This window comes from Heliangelus exortis, chromosome 5 (assembly GCF_036169615.1).
Source record: "Heliangelus exortis chromosome 5, bHelExo1.hap1, whole genome shotgun sequence".
NCBI classification, from domain to species: domain Eukaryota; kingdom Metazoa; phylum Chordata; class Aves; order Apodiformes; family Trochilidae; genus Heliangelus; species Heliangelus exortis.
The window spans coordinates 3,878,660-3,904,022 of record NC_092426.1 but is presented as its reverse complement, the minus strand read 5'-3'; the positions used below and the strand labels follow the sequence as shown (position 1 = coordinate 3,904,022).

The following is a 25,363-nucleotide window of genomic DNA, read 5'->3' as shown; positions in this document are numbered from 1 at the left end:
TTCTGGGGTCCCCAAGGCCAGAAGGAGCTGGAGGTGTTGGAGTGAGTCCAGAGGAGGCCCTGGAGCTGCTGGGAGGGCTGGAGCAGCTCTGCTCTGGAGCCAGGCTGAGAGAGTTGGGGGTGTTGAGGCTGGAGAAGAGAAGCTGCAATGGGGAGACCTTAGAGCACCTTCCAGTGCCTGAAGGGGCTCCAGGAAAGCTGGGGAGGGACTGGGGACAAGGGCAGGGAGGGATGGGATCAGGGGGAAGGGTTTCCAGATGGAAGAGAGATGAGAGGTGAGGAAGAAATAGTTTGGTGTGAGGGTGCTGAGCCCCTGTGCCAGGTTTCCCAGAGAAGCTGTGGCTGCCCCATCCCTGGCAGTGTCTCAGCCCAGGTTGGATGGGGCTTGGAGCAACCTGGGCTGGTGGGAGGTGTCCCTGACCATGGCAGGGGGTGGGAACTGGATGGTTTTCCTTCCAACCCACAAGATTCCATGATTCTGTGATGAAGAGGAAGGGCTTAATTCACCTTTCTTTGAGTGTGCATCAAACCTAGGGAACCTCTTTGGTCCCGTGCAGTGCTTTCAAGGCCAGAAGGCAGCCACTGCAAAGGATGCTGCTATGTTCTCTTCCCTCCTGATTTTATAGGAAGATCCACACCTTGCTCTTGGAACTGCCAAAGCCATCTGCAGTTCACCTACAGACTGTGGGGAGAGAGAGAGAGAGCTCCTGTTACTGCAGCTACACCTACCTGGTGCTGGGGTTCATTTCTCCCCATGCCTCCTGCATGCTAATTCCAGCTCTTGCTGGAACTGGGTCACCTCCCAGTTTAGCCTCCTCTGCAAAATGCAACTGAGCTGTTTTTGTTTGCCTTCTCAGTTGGATGCTAAAAAGTAAAATAATCTGATAAAAATAGAACTTCAGGGTGCCCAACCAGACGAACAAATGGCAAATCAGGGCTGCAGGAGTTTGTTCCAGATTCATTTTCCATAGGGTCTGCATCACCTCTGGTGCCATTTTATAGCTAAGCAGGGTCAGGCCACTGATGTGCTCAGGTCAGAGCCAAGCCCAGAAGAGCAGCAGGTGATCCACTGCAGCATCTGCTGGGGAAAATGGTGCCTGCAGCAATCCCTTCCCCACCCAGAAGGGCATTTTGGAACTGTGCTTTTCAGACTAAAGAAAAAGAAAAGGAAAAAAAAAAAAGCTCTGATAGCTGCCCACCACCCTACCCTGGGGAGAAGAGAGAGGAAGACAATGAAATGCAGGACTCTGCATGTTGGAATCTCACAAGCTAAGAGCAAAAGATCAAATTTCATTCATGAGTTTTCATGCCAGGGTGTCTGAAAGGTGAGCTGAATGTGGTTTTGAAAGCCTTTCTTGGAAAGGGTTTTTTCAGGAATCCAGCAGGGCTATCAGTTCAACACCCTTCACTAAGAGAAGATGCAAATGAAGGTGAGACCAGGTATGACATGAATGAAAACAGGACCAAACTGGTTATCCCAACATGCTCAGAGGACACGTTTAGCCAGCAGGGTTGGTTCAGCTGCTCCCAGCTATTTCTGCTCTATGGAGAAAGACAAAGGGCAGAGTTTATGCCTCACCTATTATGGATTCCTCCTTTAAGGTTGTATTTCCTCCTGTGTTTCAGTTAAGTCTCTGGCTCAGCCAGCAATCCCATTTAAGGTTTAAAAGTTAGAATTTACATTACAAAATGATGCCTTAGTCAGAAGTTTTACTGCCAGAATAATGGCCTGGTTTGAATTCAGCAGTTTGTTACACTGTGTAAATCTGGATCCAGATTTACAGAAAACCTTCATTTAATCACATCAGACAGCTATAAAAGGGTCCTGCTAACTCCACTAGACCAGCTTAATCACAGTGCCACCCACCAACCACTTCCTGGGCAGTGGGGAAGAGAATTTTCCTTTTAAAAGGGATTTTAAGAATGGACCTTACCTGAAATGAAGGAAAAAAAAAAAAAAAAAAGCAGCCCTCCTGACTATTAAGAAATTAGAAATATTAAGAAATAAGAACTTTCAGGCAAACACAGCTTCTGCATTTCCAACTCCTAGAACTGGAGCAAAGCTCCCCCCCAGCAGAAATTGCTTTGAAGATGAACCAGAGCCCAGACCCCACCCACAGAAAACCTTATTTCTGCAACACTTCAGTACTGGCAAGCAGAGAACTGTGGCAGCTGCAGGTAAGTTTTTAAATATTTAAAAACACCAAAAATAGTTGTTAAAAGGTGAAGTCACTGACAATTCTCTATGGTACTTAATTCCAGCAGAATTATGTTTGCTTTTATGTTACCAAATTCCTAATTTTATCTTTAGAGACAACTCTTCAGAAGTTCACAGAAAAAGCATAAAAGGGTTTTTATTCCCAAACATGTGGCTTTGAATTGCTGATAAGACACCTATCTGCCAGGAATGATGGGCACTGAAACAACTAACACTGCTGCCTTAAAGCTCTTATTCCATCCTTAAGCTTTTGCAATAAAAAAGGGACAGGTTTTTTTTTTTTATTTCTAATCAGCTGTGTCTGAAAAACAGGATACTTACACACTTCTGGAATGACACTGCTGTTTTTACAAGTCCTAACTACAGCTAATTTCCACTACAGCTTTATCCAGTTAGTTACTACATGGGATTGAAATAGAAATATCTGCTTTTATACAGGCAGAGACATGCACACACCCTTCCTCTCCCTACTGAAGGGAAGCCCCATAAGCTACTGTGCCAAGCTGGCCAGAATCCTCCTGTGTCCTTTTGCATTTATATACCTGCTAAGTCACTGCAGCATAAAAATAATAAATATTTCTGTTAGTGGAAGTTCCAAAGCTGGAGGAAAAAACTGGTAGAAAAGGCCCAATCTTCACACCACTTTTGGAGGGTCCACAGAGAGTCTACAACCTTCTCACTGCACCTGGGTCAGGGACTCTCATGAAGCCAAAAGATTTCCTCTGGCCAGCAAGAATATCAGCACCAAAAACAGGGTAATCTGCTCAAACAGCATAATCACACTGCAAGTTTTCTGCACAAAGAACCGGAAGGTTTTATTCAGGCAAAATATTCAATCAAAACCCCAAAGTTTCCTGTGGATTTCTTTTTGTAAACACTAACTCCAGTCAACAACAGTTCCTGACTGCACATGCAGTGCCAACTACAACTCTGGAAAAAAAAAAAAAAAGCCAAAAAAAAAACCCAACCAAACCCTCAGGACATAACTAACACAAGGCAGAAGCCAGAAAGAGGAGGTAAGAAAGAAAGAAAAAAAACAACAATAAAAACCCACACCAAGCATAACCTCTGGCAAGGTATTCTCTCACATTTCCTCATGTATAAAGCTTAGCTCCTCTGTAAAGGACACAGCCATTGTGAAGGACTAAGTACTGAATGCAAGTTTAACTCTGGTCAACCACTTGTTATTTCTGGAAGGACTCAGTGGGTCCTTTGGGCTCCATCTCCAGAACCACTTCCATCCCCCTTTGCACTGCTGGGGCAAGGCAAAGCAAGACAGAGCTGCTTCAAAAGCATTCCATGGATTCTGCTGGGGAGGGGAAATCCCAGCTGAGATGGACGATGCTCTGCTACACACTGGAACTTGTTCTGGTGAGTGGCAAGTGTCCAAGCTTGGAGAAAAAAGTGGGGTTGGGAAGCACCATGCTCCAGACAAGGGGTGGGTTCCACTGCAGCAGCTGTAGAGGCATCAGATTTCTAGAAAACCCACTCCCTCACAGCAATAGCTTTTTTAATAGAATCATAGAATGGGCTGGGTTGGAAGGGACCTCAGAGATCATCAAGTCCAACCCTTGATCCACTCCCACTGCAGTTCCCAGCCCATGGCACTGAGTGCCACATCCAGGCTCTTTTGAAATATCTCCAGGGATGGAGAATCCACCCCTTCCCTGGGCAGCCCATTCCAATGCCTGAGCACCCTCTCCAGAAAGAAATTCTTTCTCATGTCCAACCTAAACCTCCCCTGGCACAACTTGAGACCTCTTGTGCCCTCTTGTCTTGCTGAGAGTTGCCTGGGAAAAGAGCCCAACCCCCCCCTGGCTCCAACCTCCTTTCAGGGAGTTGGAGAGAGTGATGAGGTCTCCCCTGAGCCTCCTCTTCTCCAGCCTCAACACCCCCAGCTCCCTCAGCCTCTCCTCATAGGACCTGTGCTCGAGTCCCTTCACCAGCCCAGTTGCCTCCTTTGGACCTGCTCCAGAACCGATATCCTCCTGAACTGAGGGGCCCAGAACTGGACACAGGACTCAAGATAACAAAACTAAAGCCCAAAACTGCCTCTTGAATCAATCAGAGAGAATTATGGCAGGTCTTGAGGGTATACAGAAGGTATGGGACTGCTGAAGCAGTGTTCTCCACTCAAGTGGCTGGAACCTGGGTTGGGGAGGTGGGAGCAAGCTGGACATGTGGCTGGCCCAGAAGAGCTTCATCACCCACATGAGGTGTTCAAATAACCTGACTCTGGGGGAGATGACACCCAAATAGCTGTAACATCTGTCACACTTAAAAGCCATCATCTTCACCAAGCAGAGGTTTTGGGTGAGAGATGCACATCCAAGCCCAACAGGCACAGACTGCTCCAGTGTGAGGGCTTTTATGAGTTCTGAACACATTTTCAAGTCAGCAGACACACACCCTTCTGCACACAGCAAAGCAGCCTCAGCTACTTTCTAAGTTTTGCACAGGAAGAAGTGCCCAGGCTTTTGGATAAAAGCACTTATCATGAAGAGGGTGATGTAGAAGCAATTCTTGGCTGAGCCTGAGGAAGCTCAAGCCCGTGCTCCCTGCTTCCCAACCACACTCCAGATGAGACAGGGATGATACAAAGCAGAGGAGAACAAAACTAACTGAAAGAGCTGATATTCAAAGGTTAAGCTTCTCCAAAGATCTTTCACTCAAAGATGACAGGATAGCACGGATGCCTGTGGAATCACAGAAGTCATTTGGGAGAAAGTAAGAAAGAAACCCCCCAGTTTTATAGACCTTCTGCTAAAAGCTGCTCAAAGCAGCACAAATACAAAGATAGTGACATGTTTCCTCCTGGAAATGTTTTATCTCCTTTGATTTAACATTTATTTTTTAATTTATTAACTGCACAAGGACTAGGATCCTGCTGGGTATCATGGCACAACAAATTCTTTCAAGCAGTAAATGAACCAGCCCAAAGTGATGCTATTTAGTCCTCACTTTTGTGCATACATAATGAGAACACATGAAAGCTGCTAGCAATTAACCTTGGACCATGCTAGCTTTAAGGGACTCAGAGTTTAAAAGAAAGAAAAAGCAAAAGTAGATCTGAAGGCTTGTCACCAGGTTGTTCTTTTGAAAGTCAAGAAGGAAAGGAACTGGTTCCTGGAGGCAGCTGCACTGCAGCACTAAGGGTTTTACTGCAGACAGCACAACCCAGCAGGTATTCTCCAGGTGTCAAAAGGTGTTTTCATTGCTAAGAACAAATCCCAAACAAGTACAGAAGAAATTCCAGCCTAAACACATTCCTTCTTTGGGAAGGATACAAGAAGCAGACACAGGTTTCAAATAGCATCAAATAGCATCATTGGAAAGTTGTGTCTTAGGGCCAAAAGTGGTATCTTGGGGGCCAAAAAAAATCTAGGAATAAATGTGAGAACTGGTGCAGAGTTAAGGCCCTGCAAAGATACTTAGAAACAAAGAAATAGTAAAAAGTTCTTCAGTTTGTGAGAAAGGACAGGGAGAGAAACAAGAGCTGCAAGCAAGGTCAGGGCAGAGATTAGGAGTACTCTAGGTACAGCACAAAATACTAAACTTGACTCTGTAGCATTTTTAAAGAGGGGTGAGATAAAGGTGATCACAAGGGCACAAGCTCAGAAGTTTATCTGAACAAGAACATACACAAAGGGAAGATTAAAAATCCTCATGGAAATTGTGAGATGTGGCTCATCTCAGTTTTTGAATCAAAAACAGGCTTATAAACTGCAGGTCAAGAAGCAAGAATCACAAACCTCTTGAAAGGCAACAATATGAGGGACTAAATCAAGTGGCACATTGGAGGTGGCACTGCAGGGGAAAAAGAGAAGGGAGAGAACTTGCAGCTTTTCCAGGCCTGGTAGCCTGATTTCAACACAAAGATGCTTTACAAGCAAAGAAGATTAAGGTAACACAGACCAAAAAGGGGAAGAGAGAATAGTTCAATATATCAGACTAACTTGAGAGTTCCAAAAAAAAAAAAAAGTTATATTTTTAGACAAATGTACTAAGTCTTACTCACATAGACTTCAGAAGGCACAAGGAGATTTACTAATTAAGACAGATTGGCAGAGGAATAGGAAAAGAGACAAAGGAGCTGGCTTGGCAGCAGACAGCCCCAGGTGATGCTAACTGAATAAGAAAATACCAGCCTGGAAAAACCAAAGACTCAAGAACAGGCCTTGGGAATGCTCTGACTTTGTGAGGAATGTCCTCAGCACAGATCCTTCAGGTGCACCCACAGAAATGAAAGGCATTTATCAGCACAGCAGAGGTACAAAGCACCAAGTCAAGAAATGGGGGAGAATTTTAAAGTGTGGATAGTGATGCACCAGAAAACTGATCACCAAGAAGTTTTGGAGGTAACTATGAAAGGAGCACTGGCATTCACAGACACATCTATGAAATACAGAGGTGATTAAGTGATATATTTGAGGCAGCAGTGAAAAGCTCTCCTACCAGATCTGCTCTGAGTGCAGCACGTGCTTTCTGTCATGACTCAGAGGAGATTCATCCAGGCTGAGAACAAGGATGATGAGGGTCATTATTCAAGAAGCTACTCGGGTCATTTAGCACAGCAAAACCACAGGTGAGGGTATACAAGCACATTTTCAAAAGTACAGCAGAAGAGGTAAAGCATAGAAAATAAGAAGAGTTCCTTGCACACAAAAAAAAAGCACACAAGCTCACATGAGTATGTTAAGTTGGCATGAATGATCAGGCTGAGAATCAAAAGGTTCCTAATTGCACAGATACATCTGTCATCTTCAGTAACTGTTTAATCCACAGGAGGAGAGAAGAAAAGACTCCCAGGAAGTGTTTTACAGCTCTGAATTACCAAGAGACTAACACAGCAAGTACAGGCTGTCTACACAACCCCAAAGAACAAAGATGAAAATTTGTTTTAAATCACCACAGCTTTGGAAAACCAGAAAGCCGACACTCTTGCTTCCAGACCAAGGAAATTTAAGAGTCTTGGTTTCAGCAAAAGGATAAAATAATAATTAAAAAAATGCTACATCTACTTTCAAGAAGCTTGAACTGCTATGTTCTTGCATTTGCATAAGGACAAGTTGTTCTGTATGGTGTTCCTATAACGAGACACAGTGAGAGGCGTTCACTTCGTTGTCACTTAAGCACAAGTGTTTGAAAGCAGTGGTGCATTTCTTCTTAATAAGAGACACAGGAGCATGAGCAATGCAAAAATCTGAGCTTAAACTAATCTAATTACTTACTCCATAGTAAGACAAACCACAACAATGCCTGCCAGTATTTCCACTTACTTGAAGCTGACTGCATGTTTTAAAGCCTCCTATGACAAGCCCGTCTCCAATTAAGTCGTACTTCAAAGCCACGTTCCCAAATTCATGTACAGCTGTTGCTAAAAAAACCCAAAGATTCCTCCAAGTCAAGTACCAGCTGTGGCCAATCTGCAGTTGTCATTATCAAATAAAACCCTCGAAGAACATTTCTGCCCTGAAGCCATTACAACATTTCACTTAAACACCACCCAAAAAGTCAGAATTTCAATCAAATATCCGAGTGACACGCAAGGCAAGAGGCAAACAAAAAAGAGGCTAAATCAGTGCTGCATGTTGAGCCACAGGGAAAAGCAGACAGTCTGTTCCTACCGTTTGACTTGATGGAAGGTGGAGGATGTGGAATTCAGGGGTTCCCTGTGGAGGCCAGCTCTGCAGGAACTCTTCATGGTAACAACCTCTCCAGCTAAGGCACACCGTCACAGCCAGTCCATCCTGGGTTACATGCAAGGCTTCTCCAGCAGCTTCCCCTGCCCCAGGCAGAGCTTCATCCTGCCCCTGCCACCTAGAAACTGAACAAACAAGAGGTGCTCAAGGAGACTGAGCTTGACTACAGCTGCAATTGAAGCACAGGTGAGCAGGAAAAAGGCTCTTCCCTGGAAGAGGGAAAATAAATATATACACACGCATATCTACGTGCATACCCGTACATATATATATAAAAAAAAATTAAAATATAGAAACTTAACATCATCAGAAGCAGCTAGAGCTTCTGACCACCATTCAAACACAAATCCATGTCTCCCCACCACAGCCTGTCTGCACACACAATGCTTCTTCACCTTATATCCATCTGCAGCACTACCTTGGCACCTCCCTTGGAACACTCTGTCCCCTGAGCTCCCTGCAAACAGGACGCACAAGATGTTTCTGATTGTTAGCACCACAGCAAACTTGGGAGGGAAACTGCTGCTCAGCAGCAAGATTTGAGGCTGCCAGGAGTTACGTTTGCCTTCTAATCAAAATAACGTGGTAGATTTCATGAAAGGACAAAAAAAAAAAAAAAAAAGCCCCAAAAAACAAAACATGCCACCATGCAGCCTTGTGAAAACCACCCCGGTCTTTGCATCACACAGAGATAAAGCAGCAGATCTCACCAAAACAAAACTGTTCTGCAGTATCTCTCCCTCTCAGTGCTAGGTTGCTGCCTTCCACGCCTTGTCCTTGGAGCAGAAACAATTAATGGGGTTTTAATGTGCTCTGACAGTGCAAGAACAACCTTTGAGTTAGAAAACCAAAGTGACACAGCAAAAGAGCCCTGGAAAAACTCAAAATACTCGAGCCCGAGTTGCCAGCAGATTGTTTTAGAGATCTTTTGCTTCCTCTCCAGAGGACCAGGCACATGGATGCCATAACAAAGGAATGCCATTTGAAGATGTCAACCATGGAGCTGCATCCCCAGGGGATTTGTGATTTAGCACAGCAGGTTTTCTCTCCTTTTCAGCAGCTCTGCCCAGTGCTCCTGGCAGAGGCACTCGCTGGAGGCTTTGTGCTTGCTGGCAGCAGCAGAGCTCTGGCAGAGATGGAGCCTCTCACATCAATCCTTTTGGAAAAGGTTGGCCTGGAAAGTCTGCCCTAAATGGGGAGCCACACTCACCAAGGAAGTGGTGAAGGATGACTTCAGAAGTCAGAGAAAGCAGAAGCTGGTTTAGATCTACCTGGTCTGCTGTCTGCTATGGCAGTGTCATTATTCCTCTAGTGAATGAGAGGTTAATCATTTGCCTGCATCTGAGTAAGCAGGAGCCTAAAATAATATATAAAATCTTATGTAAACACATTCCAGTCTTCATAAAGAAATCTCTGCTGAGCTCAACACGAGGCAATGAAACCTGTCAGATGGAGAAGACAGAGGCACTGCACTGGCAGAGTGGGAAGATGAGGGTATGCCCCCCACTCCAGGAATTCCAAAAGACAAGGAGTTAGGTTGCTGTGGTTTGCAGCAGCAGGAATCAAAGCTTTGTAATTAAACACCATTTTCATTAGACTGCCTGGAGCCTACAACAAGGATCTACCTGAAAGAAAGAAAGAAACCTAGGCACAGAAATCAGCCATTTCTCCTGTTTTGTGGGCTGTAAAATATATGTCCCCAAACAGTAATTCACAGAGAGAGAGAAAAAAAAAAAAAAGCACACACACAATGCTATATGAAAATAAAAAGTTAAACACAAAATCATTATTTTCCCATGAACCATCAGTAAAAGGCACTGAAATTCTGACTTTTATCCAAGCTTTTGTCTGGCTTTCCTGACACCAGCATTTCAGACTCAGCAGGAATTGTATCACAGACACATGATTATATCCACACCCTAATAAATGCAACCATACCATTTCAAGAATGCCAGTCACTTTTTCAATGCCTAAAACTCTCTCCTTGTATGCCTGGTGAGGAACAGCAGATGTTTTGTCCTAGTCCTACTCCTTTGCAGATCAGTGGAGAGGTAAAGGATAAAAAGCCAGAAAGAAATGAAACCAAAAGATGTCTTGTTTGTAGTAAAGAGCTTGAGAAACAAAACCACCAAGCAAAATGGTTCAGGGCAGCCATGGTAAGGTGGGATGTAACATATTTCAGAAGGGCACCTACCAGAGGAAATGAAAAGCTGACAGAAAAGACTCAGACTAACTCAGATGGGCACTGCAGCACAGATTCAAACACAGCTCCATACAAAGCATGCTTTTTCCCCCCTCCTCTAGCTGCTGGCCTGTAAAAAAGAGCTGAAATAGGCTATTAATGCCAGCAAGCTACTGACAAATTCCTACTGTGTTAGGAATAGAAAGCTGTGCTAGTGAATAAAAAAAAAAAAAATAAGGAAAAATAAATCAGCACCCAAGCTGGCCCAGAGATACTTACTGCCTTTTAACTACCACAGTGTGCTTCTTTACCAAGGGTGATCCTTATCCACAGGTGCTTCAGCTGATCTGTTAGTTCTGCAGAGCCCAAAAACTGAAATACAGATACACAGAGACAGAAGAGGAAGTTAAAAACCTAATCTTGCTGTTCTCCCCTTCTAAAACCACCCCCAAACATATGCCTTTATGTATCAGATGTGGGAGGGACACAGGTTTGGCAGCAGTAAGTGTCACGTCCTCTCAGCAACAGAGAGCAATTCCCTGAATGGTCCCACAAAACTCATTTTATCATCAGCTTTGAATGCTGCTGCAGTTCAGGAAAACAAATGTGTTGACCAGAGTAGAAGAGGGAGGAGGGCAGGGTGAAGGTCTCTTCAGCTGTGCAGCTTTTGGTATTTTGACAGCTAAAGCTTTACTGCAAAGAGCAAGCTGTGTTGTTTTTTTTTTTTTAACAGTAGCAACAGTAGCTGATAAACAAACCCAAAGGATGGGAAGATCATTTCAGAAAATTTGCTTTCTAGGAAGGTGGCCACGGCCTTGGGACTGGCTCCTGAGCAGCAATCACACTGTTGGTAGAGGCAATTTTGGCTAGCCCTGGCCTCCCCACACCAGGCTGGCTGCAGGGTTGAGCTGGGCAAAGGGCAGCAGCACACTCAGAAAGCAGCAGGAATTCTTCCAGTGGGGAATTCAGATGAGTTAATATACCAGAACCCAGTCATTATGAAGAACAGGTAAAAATAAATTTTAAAAATAAAATTTAAACCAATGTCACTGCAGAGGGTTTAAAATAGAGCTCTCCACATGAGTTTGTTTTCTTGCAAGAACAGGGCTGCATGTCCATTCCCACCTCAGCTGAAATTTAGGATGTTACATGATACTTTTCTCTAAAAGAATATTCCACCAGATGTGCAATTCTGCTGTTTCCCAGCCTGGCCAGCCCTCTACAAACACCCCCTCGGGACACCTGTAACAGCACCAGGCACTCCAGAGCAAAAGATTTCCACAGAAAGCTTTCCTTAGTCCCAGCAGTCCCATCCCAGTGATCCACAGCAGCTCCCAGGCTAGGTCAGACAGTGGGAACTCTCTTAAAGAACTGCCTTTTAACACTAAGTTCACTCCCTAGGTTTGATTTCTTCATTTAATAGAACAGTCTTAGGCAAAGCAGGAGGAAAAAAAAGCACATTCTAACTAAACCAATCTTCCCAAGAGTTTCAGAGTGATCTGACATTTGTGTTTCCATCCACCTGCAGCTGACAGCAAACCCTTAGATCAAACGAGGTGTTAAGTAAAGACACTGTATCCAACTTACAAGCATTAAGAGATGCAAAGATTAAATGCCTACAATCCCATGAGATTCTCTGAGTCCTCCTGAGCTGCAGATTGGCCTTTTCACCCACAGCAAGAGGCTACAAGAGCCACCACAGACACTGCTTGCCTTGTGGAATCTCTCGTGCTCAGCTTCCCCTGTTTGATGGTCAAAAGGTGGAACTTTGCACAGATCTGATGTTCTCTAATCTAAAAGCAATAAAAGTGCTCCAGGGGAATAAACAGGGGGGGGTTCCTCTATCTACTTAGAAACCAAAACCTGCTGCTACCACTTCTAGGCACTGGGAACCAGAGCTGGCCAAGCAGCAAGACCTCATTACCATGGGCCTCAGCTCATTTCCCCACTAAATTCCCTCCAGCCCTTCCCCAAGCCCCACTGAGCTCTCATCCATACTCTGCTACCCTGGATAACACCAAACAGAGCAGTTATTTAACTGAAATCTGAAGATTTCCAGGTAAATTTGAGCTTGGACATCCATGTCAGCAGGGAGCACATGGATGCTCCCAAAGACTGCAGAGTCCCAGAGTCACTTTGGTCACTGTAATTCCCACATGCTGGGATCTCATCCCTTTCTTCCTCCCAACTCTTCCCACTGGTTCTTATCCAATTTCTCACCTGAAGCAGCTCAAGAAGCTGAACTAAGAGAAAATTAACCCAGAAGAGGTCAGCTTCCTGAACCCACTGAGCCCCAGAGCTGGCAGGCACCAGAAGTCTCAGAGAGGGCTCCGGGGTCTCAAATCCACACCTTAAATTGTGGTATCTGCCACAAAGGAGATTTCAGCTTCTTCCAAGTCAGTAGAAAGGAACAGTCCTGGACACACAGTGTGCAAAATAAGAGTGTTTCAGAGGCAAGGGAACAAGCACGTAGGTCTCCAAGGCAACGTTTGACTCTTCACTGCCATCAAACAGCACTACTTGCTGTACTGATAAGCATACAGAACACTTCTTCTAATGAAGCACCACAGGGGGGACTTGTCTTCCTTCCAAGATCACACCAAGAAGAAGGAAAGGTTTCAAATTTGTGGTTTCTCTTCTCTAAGTGTGGTTAGAGTTGGAAGGACAATGTCAGCTGCCCTCCCCTCCAAAGAAAAATCAGAAGGGAAAAACAGCAGCTCTGCTGCACCTTGTTAACCCTGTGTTTTAATACTGGGGAAAAAAAAAACCAAAACAATACCAAGTGTTTCCCTTGCTCAACTATTCCTGAAAGGTTTCAGCTGTCTTGCACAACTTGGGTTGGGATCTCATCTGTTGTTCAACTGGGAAGAACTTAAGAACTGGCTCATTAGATTTGTTCTGCTTGATCCAAGAAGAAAACAAAAAACAGTAAATCCCCTCTCCTTGCCCACGCTGCTGCAGCACTGGTGACAAATGCACCCAGACCACACATCAGTCAGCTTTCTAGAAAGCTGCCACCTCCTCTGGCACTCCCTTGTCACATCATCTCTGGTGTGCCCTGAATTTAGATAAAGAGGGGGTAGAGAAACACCCCTGAGCAGGGCTGCAGCTGCTGTGTTCTTGGGTTACAGGGTATGGGTGAAGATACTCAACTGGAAGGCCACGTGATCCATGAGCCACATCTGAATTATTCAGTGTATAAAACTACATTTGTTTTGCCACTGCAGATTCTGCATTCATGAAAGCTCAGCTGAAAGGCTACTTTCTTGGGGAGAGGGGAAGGAGAAAGCTTCCAAAAGCTGCCTTTTTATAGAAGCAATAGAGCTGGTTCCAAAAATAGCAGAGCAGCAGTCCCAGAGCTCTGGAGACACTGTGCCCTGATTCTGTGAGGCTGAGGTCTCACTGGATTGCTCCTGCACATGCACAGAACGATCCAAAGGACTGCAAGGTGCAGAACTGACACAAAAGGGCAGGTTTAGGACAAACACCAGAGCCAGAACTCCAGACAGCCAACACCACAGAGATCAGCTTGAATGCCAGCAGAGAGCCAACCCGGCCCACTTTCTCCGAGCCAGTTAAAACCAGCAAGAAGAATCCCATCTTTTCAAGTTAGTTTGCCAAAAGATGATCCTGTTCACTGCTAATACAACAGCTGATGTGGCAGATTAGGATTGCAACAATCATTTCATCACCCTTTTTTGCCTGTGGATATTAGGGCTCCTGGCTGGAGGGGTTCATTTGACTCATTATGGCACACATGGGGCACACTTGGTTTGGCTGGGCCAGCTAATAAATCGACCACCCCATGGCCCACCCGACAGGAACTGCTCACCAGTTAGCCCATACTGGTTTGCCAGTGATCCAGCAGCACAGCAGAACCACCTCATTCCAAAAATTAAAAGTTGCCTTTGCCTCTTTTGTAGCAGCTCTTACAACACCCTGAAAATAAATCCATCTGCAACACTCCTCTGGTTGCACCCGGATCTTTGAATCCAACATTTCCCAGCACAGGACCAGCCATTTTACTGGCATGTGATGGCAAAGTAAAATGTCAGCAGGAAAGCAAAAAGCTCACACTTGACACTATCTGTGCAAGAAGCCCCCCTGCACCATGCCATGGTAATAATTGTTTCTTTACATCTCTTTGTGGGGCACTAATTGGTGGCAAACTTACAGCTAATGTCTAAACATCCTGTAAATAAACAAATACAGGTTCTTTCTTTAGGATTTTGCTAATAAGGAAACCCCCCAGCAGGTGATGCAGTGTTAAACACTGAATTTATCAGCTTTGAGACTTGATTCACTGTATTAAATATAGATTTACCTGGTTTATATGACTAACTGGTTTGGACCAGCCTCTGAGCTTTCACCTCCCCACTTCCCCTCATCACACATCCAGCCCTTAACAGTTTAGGAGAAGATGGGTAACTCCTTTTTCTTTATTTCTGTGGCATCTTAGCCTTTAACCAAAAGAGAAAAAAAAATCAAGTCTCAAAACAGAAAGGTCTGATTTTATCCATGTGGATTCATTCTGCCAATCCACTGCAAAGCTGAGAGGTTACAATATTCATTGTGCACCTCTAAAACACCCAGATTTTTCCTAAAGATCTCCAAAACCAAATTCAATGTCAGAAGTCTTGCTCAGCTGCACAAACACGATGTTAAATGCAACAATACTCACAGGAAGTTTTAGAAATAACTGTGCCTTGAGTTGTAATTATTTCTTTAATTCAAAACACCAAGCTTTTCTATCATACTCCTGAATCCACCCCGTTTTCACACCTTAGCATCTTCCACCATTTTTTGTACCAACTTGAAGCCTTCCAAATTTTTGTTTAAGCTAGGACACCACTGATGCCTCAACTTCATGTTCTCACAGAAAACTGTCCTGCAAGGATTATATAAAAATCCTGAACACCGAAATTTCAAATTTTTACATCAGCAGTTTACAAAACATTCTGCTCTGCAAACTTAGGTTAAAATGGTTATACTAAGTATACCCAACTTCAGACAGATTTCATGTAAAAAGCAGCTCAAACTGTTTGTCACAGAACATTTTATAACAAAGTGGCATCGTTACATCTGCTGAGGACAGAGAACTTCCAACACAACAGATTTGTTGGGTGCATCTAAAAACAACCCACCCACAAACAAACCAACCCAACAAGAGAAACCACCACCCACGCCCTCTCAACAAGCTTTGGATTCACTGATCTTTCCAGTGGTATCTTCTAAAACAAAACAAAAAGTCCCCAAACAACAGGCTACAGTTTAAACCAAAAATAAAAAAATAAAATGCTAATTAGTGCCAGGTTCTACTATGGCCTCTCAGGCCATGGCTACCCTGGGCCCTTTCCATCCAGCTCCATCATGACCCATCAGCCAAACAACTGGCACCACTGCAGAATGAGATTTTTGAAAAAGAAAAACACACCAACTGAGAGGAGAAGTGGGAAAAAACACCAAGGTCAGAGAGGGATTAAGGAGGAGGTGCTCCATGACAAGGAAGGTATTTCCCTGCAGCAAGAAGGCAGAGAAGAGGTGTTGGTTTGATATTTATCTTTTTATTTCTTACTACCTAAATCCATGTTAGCTGGCAATAAATTTTTTTTTTCAGTTTTGTCCCCGAGAAATCACTAATCCCTCCACTTTATCTCAACCCTTAAGCTCTCTAAGCCTGTTCCTCCCCTTGCTGCCAAGGGGGAGTGAGCAAAGAGCTGGGTGGGCACTTGGCTGCTGGCCCAGGCTCACTCACCACCCAACTTTTCACAAGAATCTCAAGAAATTGAAGGAACTGACTCTGCTACTAAGCACTGGTGCTGTTTGGCTGGCACCATGCACAAGAATCCCACCTTTTATAATTAGGCTGCACATCAAAGGCTGCCAATCTTCATGCTTCATTAGGTGATTAATGTGTCACAGTGCTGGAGACATTTGCTCACTCCAGGAAGGATGAGGTTTGAGCCAGCAGTGTGCCCAGGTGGCCAAGAAGGCCAATGGCATCCTGGGCTGGCTCAGGAACAGCGTGGCCAGCAGGTCCAGGGAAGGGATTCTGCCCCTGTGCTCAGCCCTGGGGAGGCCACAGCTTGAGTCCTGTGTCCAGTTCTGGGCCCCTCAGCTCAGGAAGGAGATTGAGGTGCTGGAGCAGGTCCAGAGAAGAGCAAGGAGGCTGGGAAGGGATCCAGCACAAGTCCTGTGAGGAAGGGCTGAGGGAGCTGGGGGTGTTGAGGCTGGAGAAGAGGAGGCTCAGGGGAGACCTCATCACTCTCTCCAACTCCCTGAAAGGAGGTTGGAGCCAGGGGGGGGTTGGGCTCTTTTCCCAGGCAACTCTCAGCAAGACAAGAGGGCACAAGAGGTCTCAAGTTGTGCCAGGGGAGGTTTAGGTTGGACATTAGAAAGAATTTCTTTCTGGAGAGGGTGATCAGCCATTGGAATGGGCTGCCCAGGGAAGGGGTGGATTCTCCATCCCTGGAGCTATTTCAAAAGAGCCTGGATGTGGCACTCAGTGCCATGGGCTGGGAACTGCAGTGGGAGTGGATCAAGGGTTGGACTTGATGAGCTCTGAGGTCCCTTCCAACCCAGCCAATTCTATGGTTCTAAGTTCCATCATTTCAATCTGGCAGTTTTGGGGGTTTTTTCTCTTTTTTGTTGTTGTTTTTTGGTTGCTTGCTTGCCTTTTTTTTTTTTTTTTTTTTTTGCCTACCACCGTGTGACATACAAGCATCATTCCAACAGCTCCAGGCCTGCAGCATGAATTCCCACATGTGCATGGCAAGGAAAACAGGACAGCAGTGTGTCAAAGGCAGCAAAATGATCCAAAGCAGTGACAGATGGAATAAGGCAGCCATGCAGGTGAGTGCTTGGCACAAGGCTGCAGTCTGAGTTCCCTGTGACACAAAACCAGGCACTTGCAGCCATCAGAGCTTCTCCAAGCTCACACAGCTCCCCAGGAGCAGGCACAGGGAGGAGAACTCTGAAGCTGGGGCCACACAGATGCAGGTGAATGATCCAGGAACCAGGATCTGGCTGTGGAGGATGTTTCTCATCACTAAACAGCTTTGCAGCTTGCGAAAGACAGAACCTGCTCAAAGAGACCAGAAAGGATTTTGAACACTGAGCAGCACAGGAGTGTGACCAGTGACGAGCTAAATTCCTTAAGATGAATAAAGCAGGCATGCAGTACATGCTAAAAGTCTTTCCCAGCCAAAGTAGCTGCTTGGTTTTACACAAAATTCTTAAAAAAAAACTCTTCTGCTGAACTAATGTAGCTATGGGTAAGCCTGGGGTTTTGGCAGGTAAACTGCAGTAAAGACCAACCTTAAATACAGTATCATTCTGCATGATTGTTTCAAAAGACTGCTTAAAAATCTATTTTGAAAGCTAACAATTCGGTTGATCTGCAATCTTTTTTTGGCTACATTTTAAAAGATATTTTTTTTCCCCCCGTTAATAACTCAAGAGTTACTTGAAGTAAAAAATAGTTTGATATTTTCAGAGCTTTGCAGTTGATACGCCTGGCAACTAACACGATTTGCTTTTCAGAAATTCCAAGTATAGAACAGATTCTGTCATTGTTCATTCTTGAAAGAAAAAAAAAGGCCCAAAAATAGCATCTACATTTCAGTAAAGGAAAGGTACTGCACGCTCAAGAGCCTTGTTAATTGTGAGAACTTTTGCTGCATTCTTTTATTTTTCATGTGTCATCTTCAGAATTTGGTAGCCCAGACCTACAGCAGGAGACCAGAAATAATTCTGTTGAAATTCTTTCCAGGTTTGTTTTACACTACTTGTAGACTTGCTAATGCAAAACCAGCTTGATAAGCAAGACAGTCAAGCAAAAATATTGTTATCTAACTGAGCATTCTCTGCTGCTCCTCCCTCTAGTACAACCAATATTCTCTTTTCAGGGTTTCCTCCTCTTGGACAAAACAGAAAAAATAAAACCAGAAATAAAGAGCCACCAAACCAGCAGGAAACTAAGCAGAAAATATGTTACCCACAACTGTGGTTTTAAAAGGATGGTTTAAGTGAACCACATTTTGAGCTGGGGATTTTTTTATACTTGACTGTGAAAATCCTGAGTATGTTTTTAGCTTCCCCAGCAGAGGGGCTCTGGTGTGAGCACATCATCCAGCAGAAGACCATAACCTTACAAACCCAGAGCTCCTACTCCCCACGCTGGCTTTCCTCAGCAAATTGCTACCAAATCCCTCTCCCCAAAGCCAGCTAAAGTTTGCTTGCCTGCAAACTAAATTACTGAAGTAATCACCAAGCCTCATCAGCCTGATCTCTCACCATTTAACATCTCTCACTAATTCTCTGTGAGCTTGCAGGAAATCGTTTCAAACAGCTCCCTCAAGAAAATAAAGTTTCAAGCCCTAGTTTTTCCATCCTGAGCCATCCCTGCACTATTTCATAGCTCTGATAATTGTACCACTGACTAAGCTCCAAGTGGGAATTGCTGTTTTTATCATCACTATTAAAAACAGTCCCTCACACTCTTTGGAATCTGGAAACTCATTGTAGCTGCATCCCACCCTTCAGCCTCTCAAAACACTACAGAGTGATGAAACATTGTGCTGAAACCAGAGGATCCCTGTGCTGAACAACTCCTGTAATTTCTGGGAGGTTACAACTGCTTCCTAAGTGAAGGCAGCCATGGAGGTGAGGTTATTGATTTTAGAGGGGCAAGTGGCACAAGAGCTCAAAATCAAGGTGAACTTAAAGAGTTTTAAATGCTGGATTGGGAGAGTTCAATTCTTTTCAGAAAGGTAGCAGTGATGTGCATGTTTCAAAAGCCTCACACATTCACGGAGTTTTGTAGGTTTTATGATATTGTGCTATGGATTTTTTTTTAAAGTAAAAACATTCACCTGTTTTCCTTTCCTAAAAACTCACTGCCTTGGTTTTTACACTTTAGTCAGAAGAGTGACTGACAGCTCTCAGAAGCAGCAAGATGCAAAGCAGTTGAAAGAAGAGTGGATTTAAAAAACAGCTTTTAATTATCTGAAGGTGCTGTTGCCAAGTAGAGGCTGTGCATCAGATACAGATGGGAAAATTCCCCCAGGTTTATTTCACAGTCAATTACAGTGGATTAACCTATTAGCAAGAGCAAAATTTATTTTTTTTGATGCAAGTTTCAACAACTTGAAAAATCCTTGTCACTCGTACTTTGATACACAGGAGCAGCAATCTGTTTTATCACACTCCCAATCATCACAGTCCACAAACACACTCTACAAGCAACCTCTCCCTCTTTTTTAATGCATCTTCTGTCATCATTCCCTTCTCAGGGAACAGCATCCCTCTTGGCTTTGAGGAGGAAAGCCTTTTATCCATCATTTTATCCATCCATTATGGTAAACATCTTTTTATTGTTGCTGAAGAGAAGCATCAAACAGCTCCAACCTCTTTTACACACACCCTTCCACAAACTCACAACTTATTTCTGTTTTTCACAGTACAATGTCTCTGTCAAACAGAACAGCACTGCAGCCCCAAAGAGCAGCTTTCCAGGATCCCTGTGCTGAACACTGGGTGTGCCTACTTTTGTTTGGTATCAAGTTCCTTCTGCTGGCTCCCCTGCAAGAGCAAGCTACACGAATAGCTAAGTTTTTCCCCCACCTCCAAAAACATCTGTTCCCTTTTCTAAGTTCTGCTCACTTCCTTCCCCTTGACCATATCACAAAGCCTCTCTTTTTAGCAAGGCTGCCTTCTTGATAGTCCCATCACCATTATCTTCTTGTTCAGAGTGAATCATTGACTCTTGCAGAGCTTCCAGCCCTTTCAGCTCAAGGCCAGGCAACCGAATTCAAACATCCTGATTTAGAGAGGGTTGTTCAGCTCTTTCCCTGCCTCTTTTTTTAACACTCTACAGCTTCCTGTCCTGGGAGGCAATCAAAGTGCTATAAAGAAATGCCAGTTTCTGTTAAATAGCCTCACTTTCTGTAACACTGGGTGCTTAAAGCAATTGCATTACTTACCCAACTTCCACTGTAACAGCACTTTCATTCCACAACGTGCAGTGATGAGCAAAAACTGCTTCAGCACAGAGGAGTTTCAGTTGGGTTTTTGCTGAATCCCACAGCATTTCAAGTTCACATTCAGACTTGGCACCATCGACCACCCCACTCCAACACACAGCAGAAGGTCACCCCTCAACCCCCCCACTGCTCAACCCAGAGGCATTTCTTCTTTCATTTTTTTTTTTTTTTTAATTTTAAGGGTGCATCAGCTTCTCACTGAAAGTGGGAATGCTTCATTTAGCACACACACACACACACACACACACACTTCTTAAAACTGCTCACAGCCTGCAACCACTGCATTGTGCAGAAGTCATTCAGTCTCCCCCATCCATGGATTCAAGCAATGGAACCGTGTCCAGGAAAGAGAAACTTGGAACAATAAGTAAATATTTCAGTCCCTTATTCCCAATATTCACATCCTACACTAAATCCCACATTCTGGTCATGCCGAGAGGTGACTCTGTTGAGGATCTGCTGTCCATAATGGGTGGGAAAATGACCATTATCTGTCTTGCCCCAGTGCTGCACCCTTTTATTTGGAGTTATTACTGCAAACTGCTTTTTTTTCCAGACAATGGTTGTGTTATTATAGGTACCTTCATGCCGTGCCAAAGCACATACACACAGCAATTCAGAACAATCAGCCTTGTTTTCATGGGAGCAAAGGTTGCAGCCAAATGAAATGGGTGGAGATCACATTAAACAATCTTGGAATCTGCTAATAGGATATAGGAAAATGTGACCATAATGCAGATGCAGAGTTCCCCTTTCACCTTCCAATGTTATGGAGAAAATAAAAGCTTTGGAAAACCAATTACACTGTTTGAACAACATTAAGCAAGCTGAAGTGCTCTCAGCATGCTTACAAGACCACTGAGAAGTTCTTTAAAACGAAAACAAGAAACTGCCCTTTCAAAGCTCTGAAACCAGAGAGCAAGTTTCCCCACCCCAGAACACCACCTGTTTAAAAGATACAGGATACCTGCAAGATGTCTGCTTATCCACAGTAAGGAGAAGCTCATCACGACGACTGCTGCTGTCCTAAAGACATGATCAGCCCCACCTCTGCCTAAGAGGGAACTTTTCATACTGAAGCACCTTGCTAGGTCAGCTGGAACCTGCATTCCCCTTGTTTGCTTTTGAGATGTGCATTAGTCAGCTTTCTCCTCCACAAATCTGATCGTGCCTCTGCATGAGCACAGACTGAAGTCATGTCCTTGAGACTGTGACATCAGTCTGTTGCCATGGTAACGTACAGGGCAGTCCAAAATTCAGTATTATGGCATCACTGCGGGATCAGACAGCAGAGCGAGCCAACGCCCCAGAGCTGTTTTCTTTGCAGCACAAACAGCTAAGACATTTAAATCCAAATGTTGAAATCTAACTGTACTTTATCATGACACTCTTCATCAACACAAGCCAGAAGCCTCTCAGCAAGAACGACGCTCCGAAAAGGTCATTAAGTTGAAGACAAACAGACAAGCCATGGTGCATCACTAAAAAGCAGGGCAATATGTTTCCAAGGATGGCCACCATGTCTGAAGAAAGCTTAGCTCAGTTCTCTGAATAGAAACCACCATCTGTTCCTAAGGCAACACCAGATCTGCCTAAAGAGATCATCCACCAAGAAACAGGGATGGCCCCTTGGCACCCCAGATCAAGTGCTGGGTTGCACACAGTTTTTCTGGAAGTCAGAGACCAGAGTGTGACAGGGATAGCATGACATAAGGCAGAGTTCTTCAAGTCTGAGCTTTGATGGAAAGCTCAGCACATCATTAGCCCAGCCTATAACAAAGCCACGTAGTTAAAAAAGGGTGGTACCTTGCAAGAGTTGTTATTCCATGCAGGGTAAGACATTACAGTTCTGTAGGTTCCTTGTACACTCAGGAGAATGGCATTTCTGAAGAGCAAAAAGGGAAGGAAACAGGAAATTAGTTAAATGGTAACAGTGTCACAACTACCAACCAGCTCTTATAACCCAAAAGATGAGGTTTGCCCAGTGCAAAGGGCACGTGCCAACACCAATCCTTGCACTGCTGATATCTGGAGCACCACTAATTCAAGGACTTTAGAGCTGATGGACAAAGGAGATCCCAAAACGAGTCCATCCAGCAGCTAGAAAGGTACCTGTCCTGCCATAAGGAAAAGTCCCTCTGGGTAGCTGGGCAGAAGCTGCCTTGGGGGTTCAGGCTGCAGGGAGAGCAAAGAAAGACCACGAAGCTCTCAGGATTCTTTTCTTTACCTGTTCCTCCATTCACATGAAAGGGTCAGGGTGTGAGTTTCCCAGTCACTGCTCTTACACCCAAATTCCTCAAGATCCTGGAGTGCCCTTGCTTCCATGTGGTCAGCCTCCAAGTAAACCCAGCCAGTCCCCACAGGCTTGAACAGTTTCAGTTCATCTCCTTCTGCTTCCCCTGGTTAACCCACACGACCCCAGTAACTCACTCAACATTTCCTTCTGCAGAGCTGATCTCCATCCTTCCCATCACCTCGGATGCACCTACAGTTTCTGAACAGTGCCCTGAACGAGCTGCAGGCACAAGGAACATTTGTTGGAAATTGGAAAATCCTGTTCTCTACACGGATGTAACCCTCACCCTCTCCTAACCCCTCCACCCAGGTTCCTTGGCTGTAATTACCCCATGCCTCGTTATCTAATAGCCAACACAAGCCTCGGGGCTGAGAACCATTGTTTGTTGGTCTCTGCAATGCCACACACCCCGGTGGTGTTGTATAAATAAATTCCACAGCCTGTTTCAGCCTGAGTCTGAGCTTGATTAAGACCTGAACTGTACCAGTTTCTAAATGACTGGTGCCAATACCTTCACTCCTTCCCTGTGTAGCAACACCACCTTACGCAATCACCCACCCCAGGCAGCTCCAGAGCCAAGCATCAGGACAAGCTGATTGCTCCCAGGGACCACAGCTGCTGAGAAAACAAAAATTAAACCCCTCTAACTTTTAAAATACAAATTGCAAGCTAGAAGGGGAAGAAGAGACCAGCCAAGAGGCAAACTGCTTTCATCAGGACACCTAAATGACAAGTCCCACATACCCATGTCACCTCTCAACCACTAAAAGCAGCCAAGGCTTTGCCCCAGCCTCAGCTCTTAAACACCCAGCAGGTTTCCCAGCTGCCAAGTCTGAAGTGCCATGGGGGCTGAGATCCTGGAGGCAACTTGAAACCAAATGGATTTCAGAGGAAAATAAAGCCAGCAGGCTTCATCTCCATGGAGCTCCTGCAACATAACATAGGCTGGACAAGTTACGCAGGGCAGAGATCTTTTTTATTAACAACTTAGTATATTTAGATTAAAGTCTGATGGGTTTTTTCTCCTCCCTCTGCATAAAGATGCTGTCCAGCCCTGAGGAATCAGTCCAGCTTCTGCAACAGAGAAAACTTGCTCACCTGACACCACACAATCTACAGGATTGTGGCTCTTCAGGTACTCGTTAAACTTCCTCCCAAAAACAAAGAAAAAAAAGTCTCCAGTACTGGTGAATTTGCCTTCAGTTGATTTTCTACAGTCAAGGTGGATCATAACTAGGTATTGGTTGTTGAAGCACAAGAGTAGAGTAGAGCACAAGAATAGAGCTCATGAACACAGCAATGCACAGACCCATGGCCACTGAGCACCTCTGCTCCCAGCCACACCTGCAGATTCAAGCAGCCAGAACAAGGGGGAGACAACTTCCCCCCCACAGCAGCCCTGACACCTTGCACAGACACAAAGCTAACTCCAAATTACTAAGCACAGCATGGGAAAGGCAAACAGACCATCCTGAGACTTTTCCAGGTGGGATTTAAAGCAGCCCATCCTTTAGCTTCTTTTCCTTACAAAGGCAAGGCTCCCAACCTCTTATAAAAAGGCAGCACAGCACCCATGCTCCCAATAACCCTACTCCTGACTCCTGTGTCCCTTTTTCCAAGGGAATTGTGGCAAAGAACACACCAAGCAGAGCAGGGGGTCAGGCAGCCCTGCTGCCAGGTAACACTCCAGGCCTGAACCTCATTTCCAGTTAGACAATACCCAATTTAGCCTGCAGCCTCCTCTCCCTGCAGTATCAGTGGCTAAAAATGGATGCAGGAGGCTGATCAGCTGCAGATTTTCATAGGGAAAAAAAATTTTTCCCCCTAAACAGATGAATCAATACCTCCTTAAAGGAAGGTGATGTAGTTCATCTCATTAAAAGAATTCATATTGTTCCTGCCAAGCCATGGATTCATTTGGGACAGCTTGCAAAGCATGTTTGGGTCTTTCCCTCTGAAAAAGGGCCTATAAATGTAAGACTCAACTGAAGGGCCCCAGATTCTTTTTAATTCTTTGAAATTCCCCATCACTTTACCTTAAGTGATTCATAGAGCTTTACACTGCAGCTGGATCCACACTGAGTCATTCTACATGCCCAACCCTATCAGTCAAGTTAAGAAGAAAACCAAGCCCAAACTTACAAAAAAATATTAAAACATGAAAAATGTGTATCACGTTTTCTTTCTTTCTCTGTCTTAGTGGGCTACCATCCTCCCTCTGACTTGAGCAACCATGCTTACAGCACAAAGCAAGAGCCAAGAGCATCTGCCTGGAGTCAAGAACAGACCCCCTCATGGGTAGCAACAGTTGAGTTCAATTTAATGCAAAAACAAACTGGTTTTCCACTCAAAGGGCAACGAATTGTATGTGGCTGAGACTGGACAGTCAGCTGTCTTTTTAGGAGTAGGTCAGACTGAACAGGTCCATGGCAGTCCAGAAAAAGTGAGTCTGACAAGAGTTTAGGCTTTGCTCAGTACTATGCTGGGCAAAACCCAGGCACTCCCTCTGTGGTGCTTTTACAGCCCTAAGCCAATACCTCAAACCCAGCACCTTTCAGAAACAGTTCTAAGAAGGTATTTGATCAGGACTCAACTCACACTTTTATCCTCTTCCAAAACTCTTTTTTTTTCAAAAACTCTCTCTGAAACCCTTTCTGATGAATCTCTCTTGCATCATATGAGTTGCATCTAAGGCCATGTCTGCCCTTTAATGATGCAGTTCTGCTCCAAACTCATCAACGTGACCACTCTCACCACAGGGACTCATCCTGAAGCATCAGGCTTGGTGGCTGAGGTCTGCCCAGGCTGTTTCACTTGACTATTCAGGCCCTAATGAAGACAGAGAAACTAATTAACATCTCTCACTATGGAAAGGAAATATCTAGACGCTTACTGGTTTGTATCTAAACCACCTGAGACATCT

General features: G+C 44.6%; 1 protein-coding gene and 1 long non-coding RNA gene across 8 annotated transcripts in view; one reads left to right on the top strand and one right to left on the bottom strand.

Moving 5' to 3' along the window:
• Nucleotides 1–25,363, bottom strand: part of FBXO34 (F-box protein 34) — a 46,927-nt gene that overhangs the window by 6,734 nt on the left and 14,830 nt on the right. For 2 of the 7 annotated variants that reach the window (XM_071745208.1, XM_071745207.1), the window contains 3 exons: nt 21,951–22,029; nt 10,381–10,473; nt 7,845–8,044 (listed from right to left, as the gene is read on the bottom strand). In XM_071745208.1, the coding sequence (XP_071601309.1) occupies nt 7,845–7,921 (77 nt within the window). In that variant the 5' untranslated portion in view covers nt 7,922–8,044; nt 10,381–10,473; nt 21,951–22,029. Of the gene's footprint in view, nt 1–7,496; nt 7,595–7,844; nt 8,045–8,221; nt 8,241–10,380; nt 10,474–21,111; nt 21,475–21,950; nt 22,030–22,574; nt 22,631–25,363 lie in introns of those variants that run through there. The other 5 variants (XM_071745214.1, XM_071745209.1, XM_071745212.1 and 2 more) reach the window with 5 other exon arrangements.
• On the top strand, nt 21,434–22,888 carry LOC139796810 (uncharacterized). The gene is made up of 3 exons (XR_011726156.1): nt 21,434–21,584; nt 22,115–22,252; nt 22,594–22,888. It is a non-coding gene; the product is annotated as an uncharacterized lncRNA (long non-coding RNA).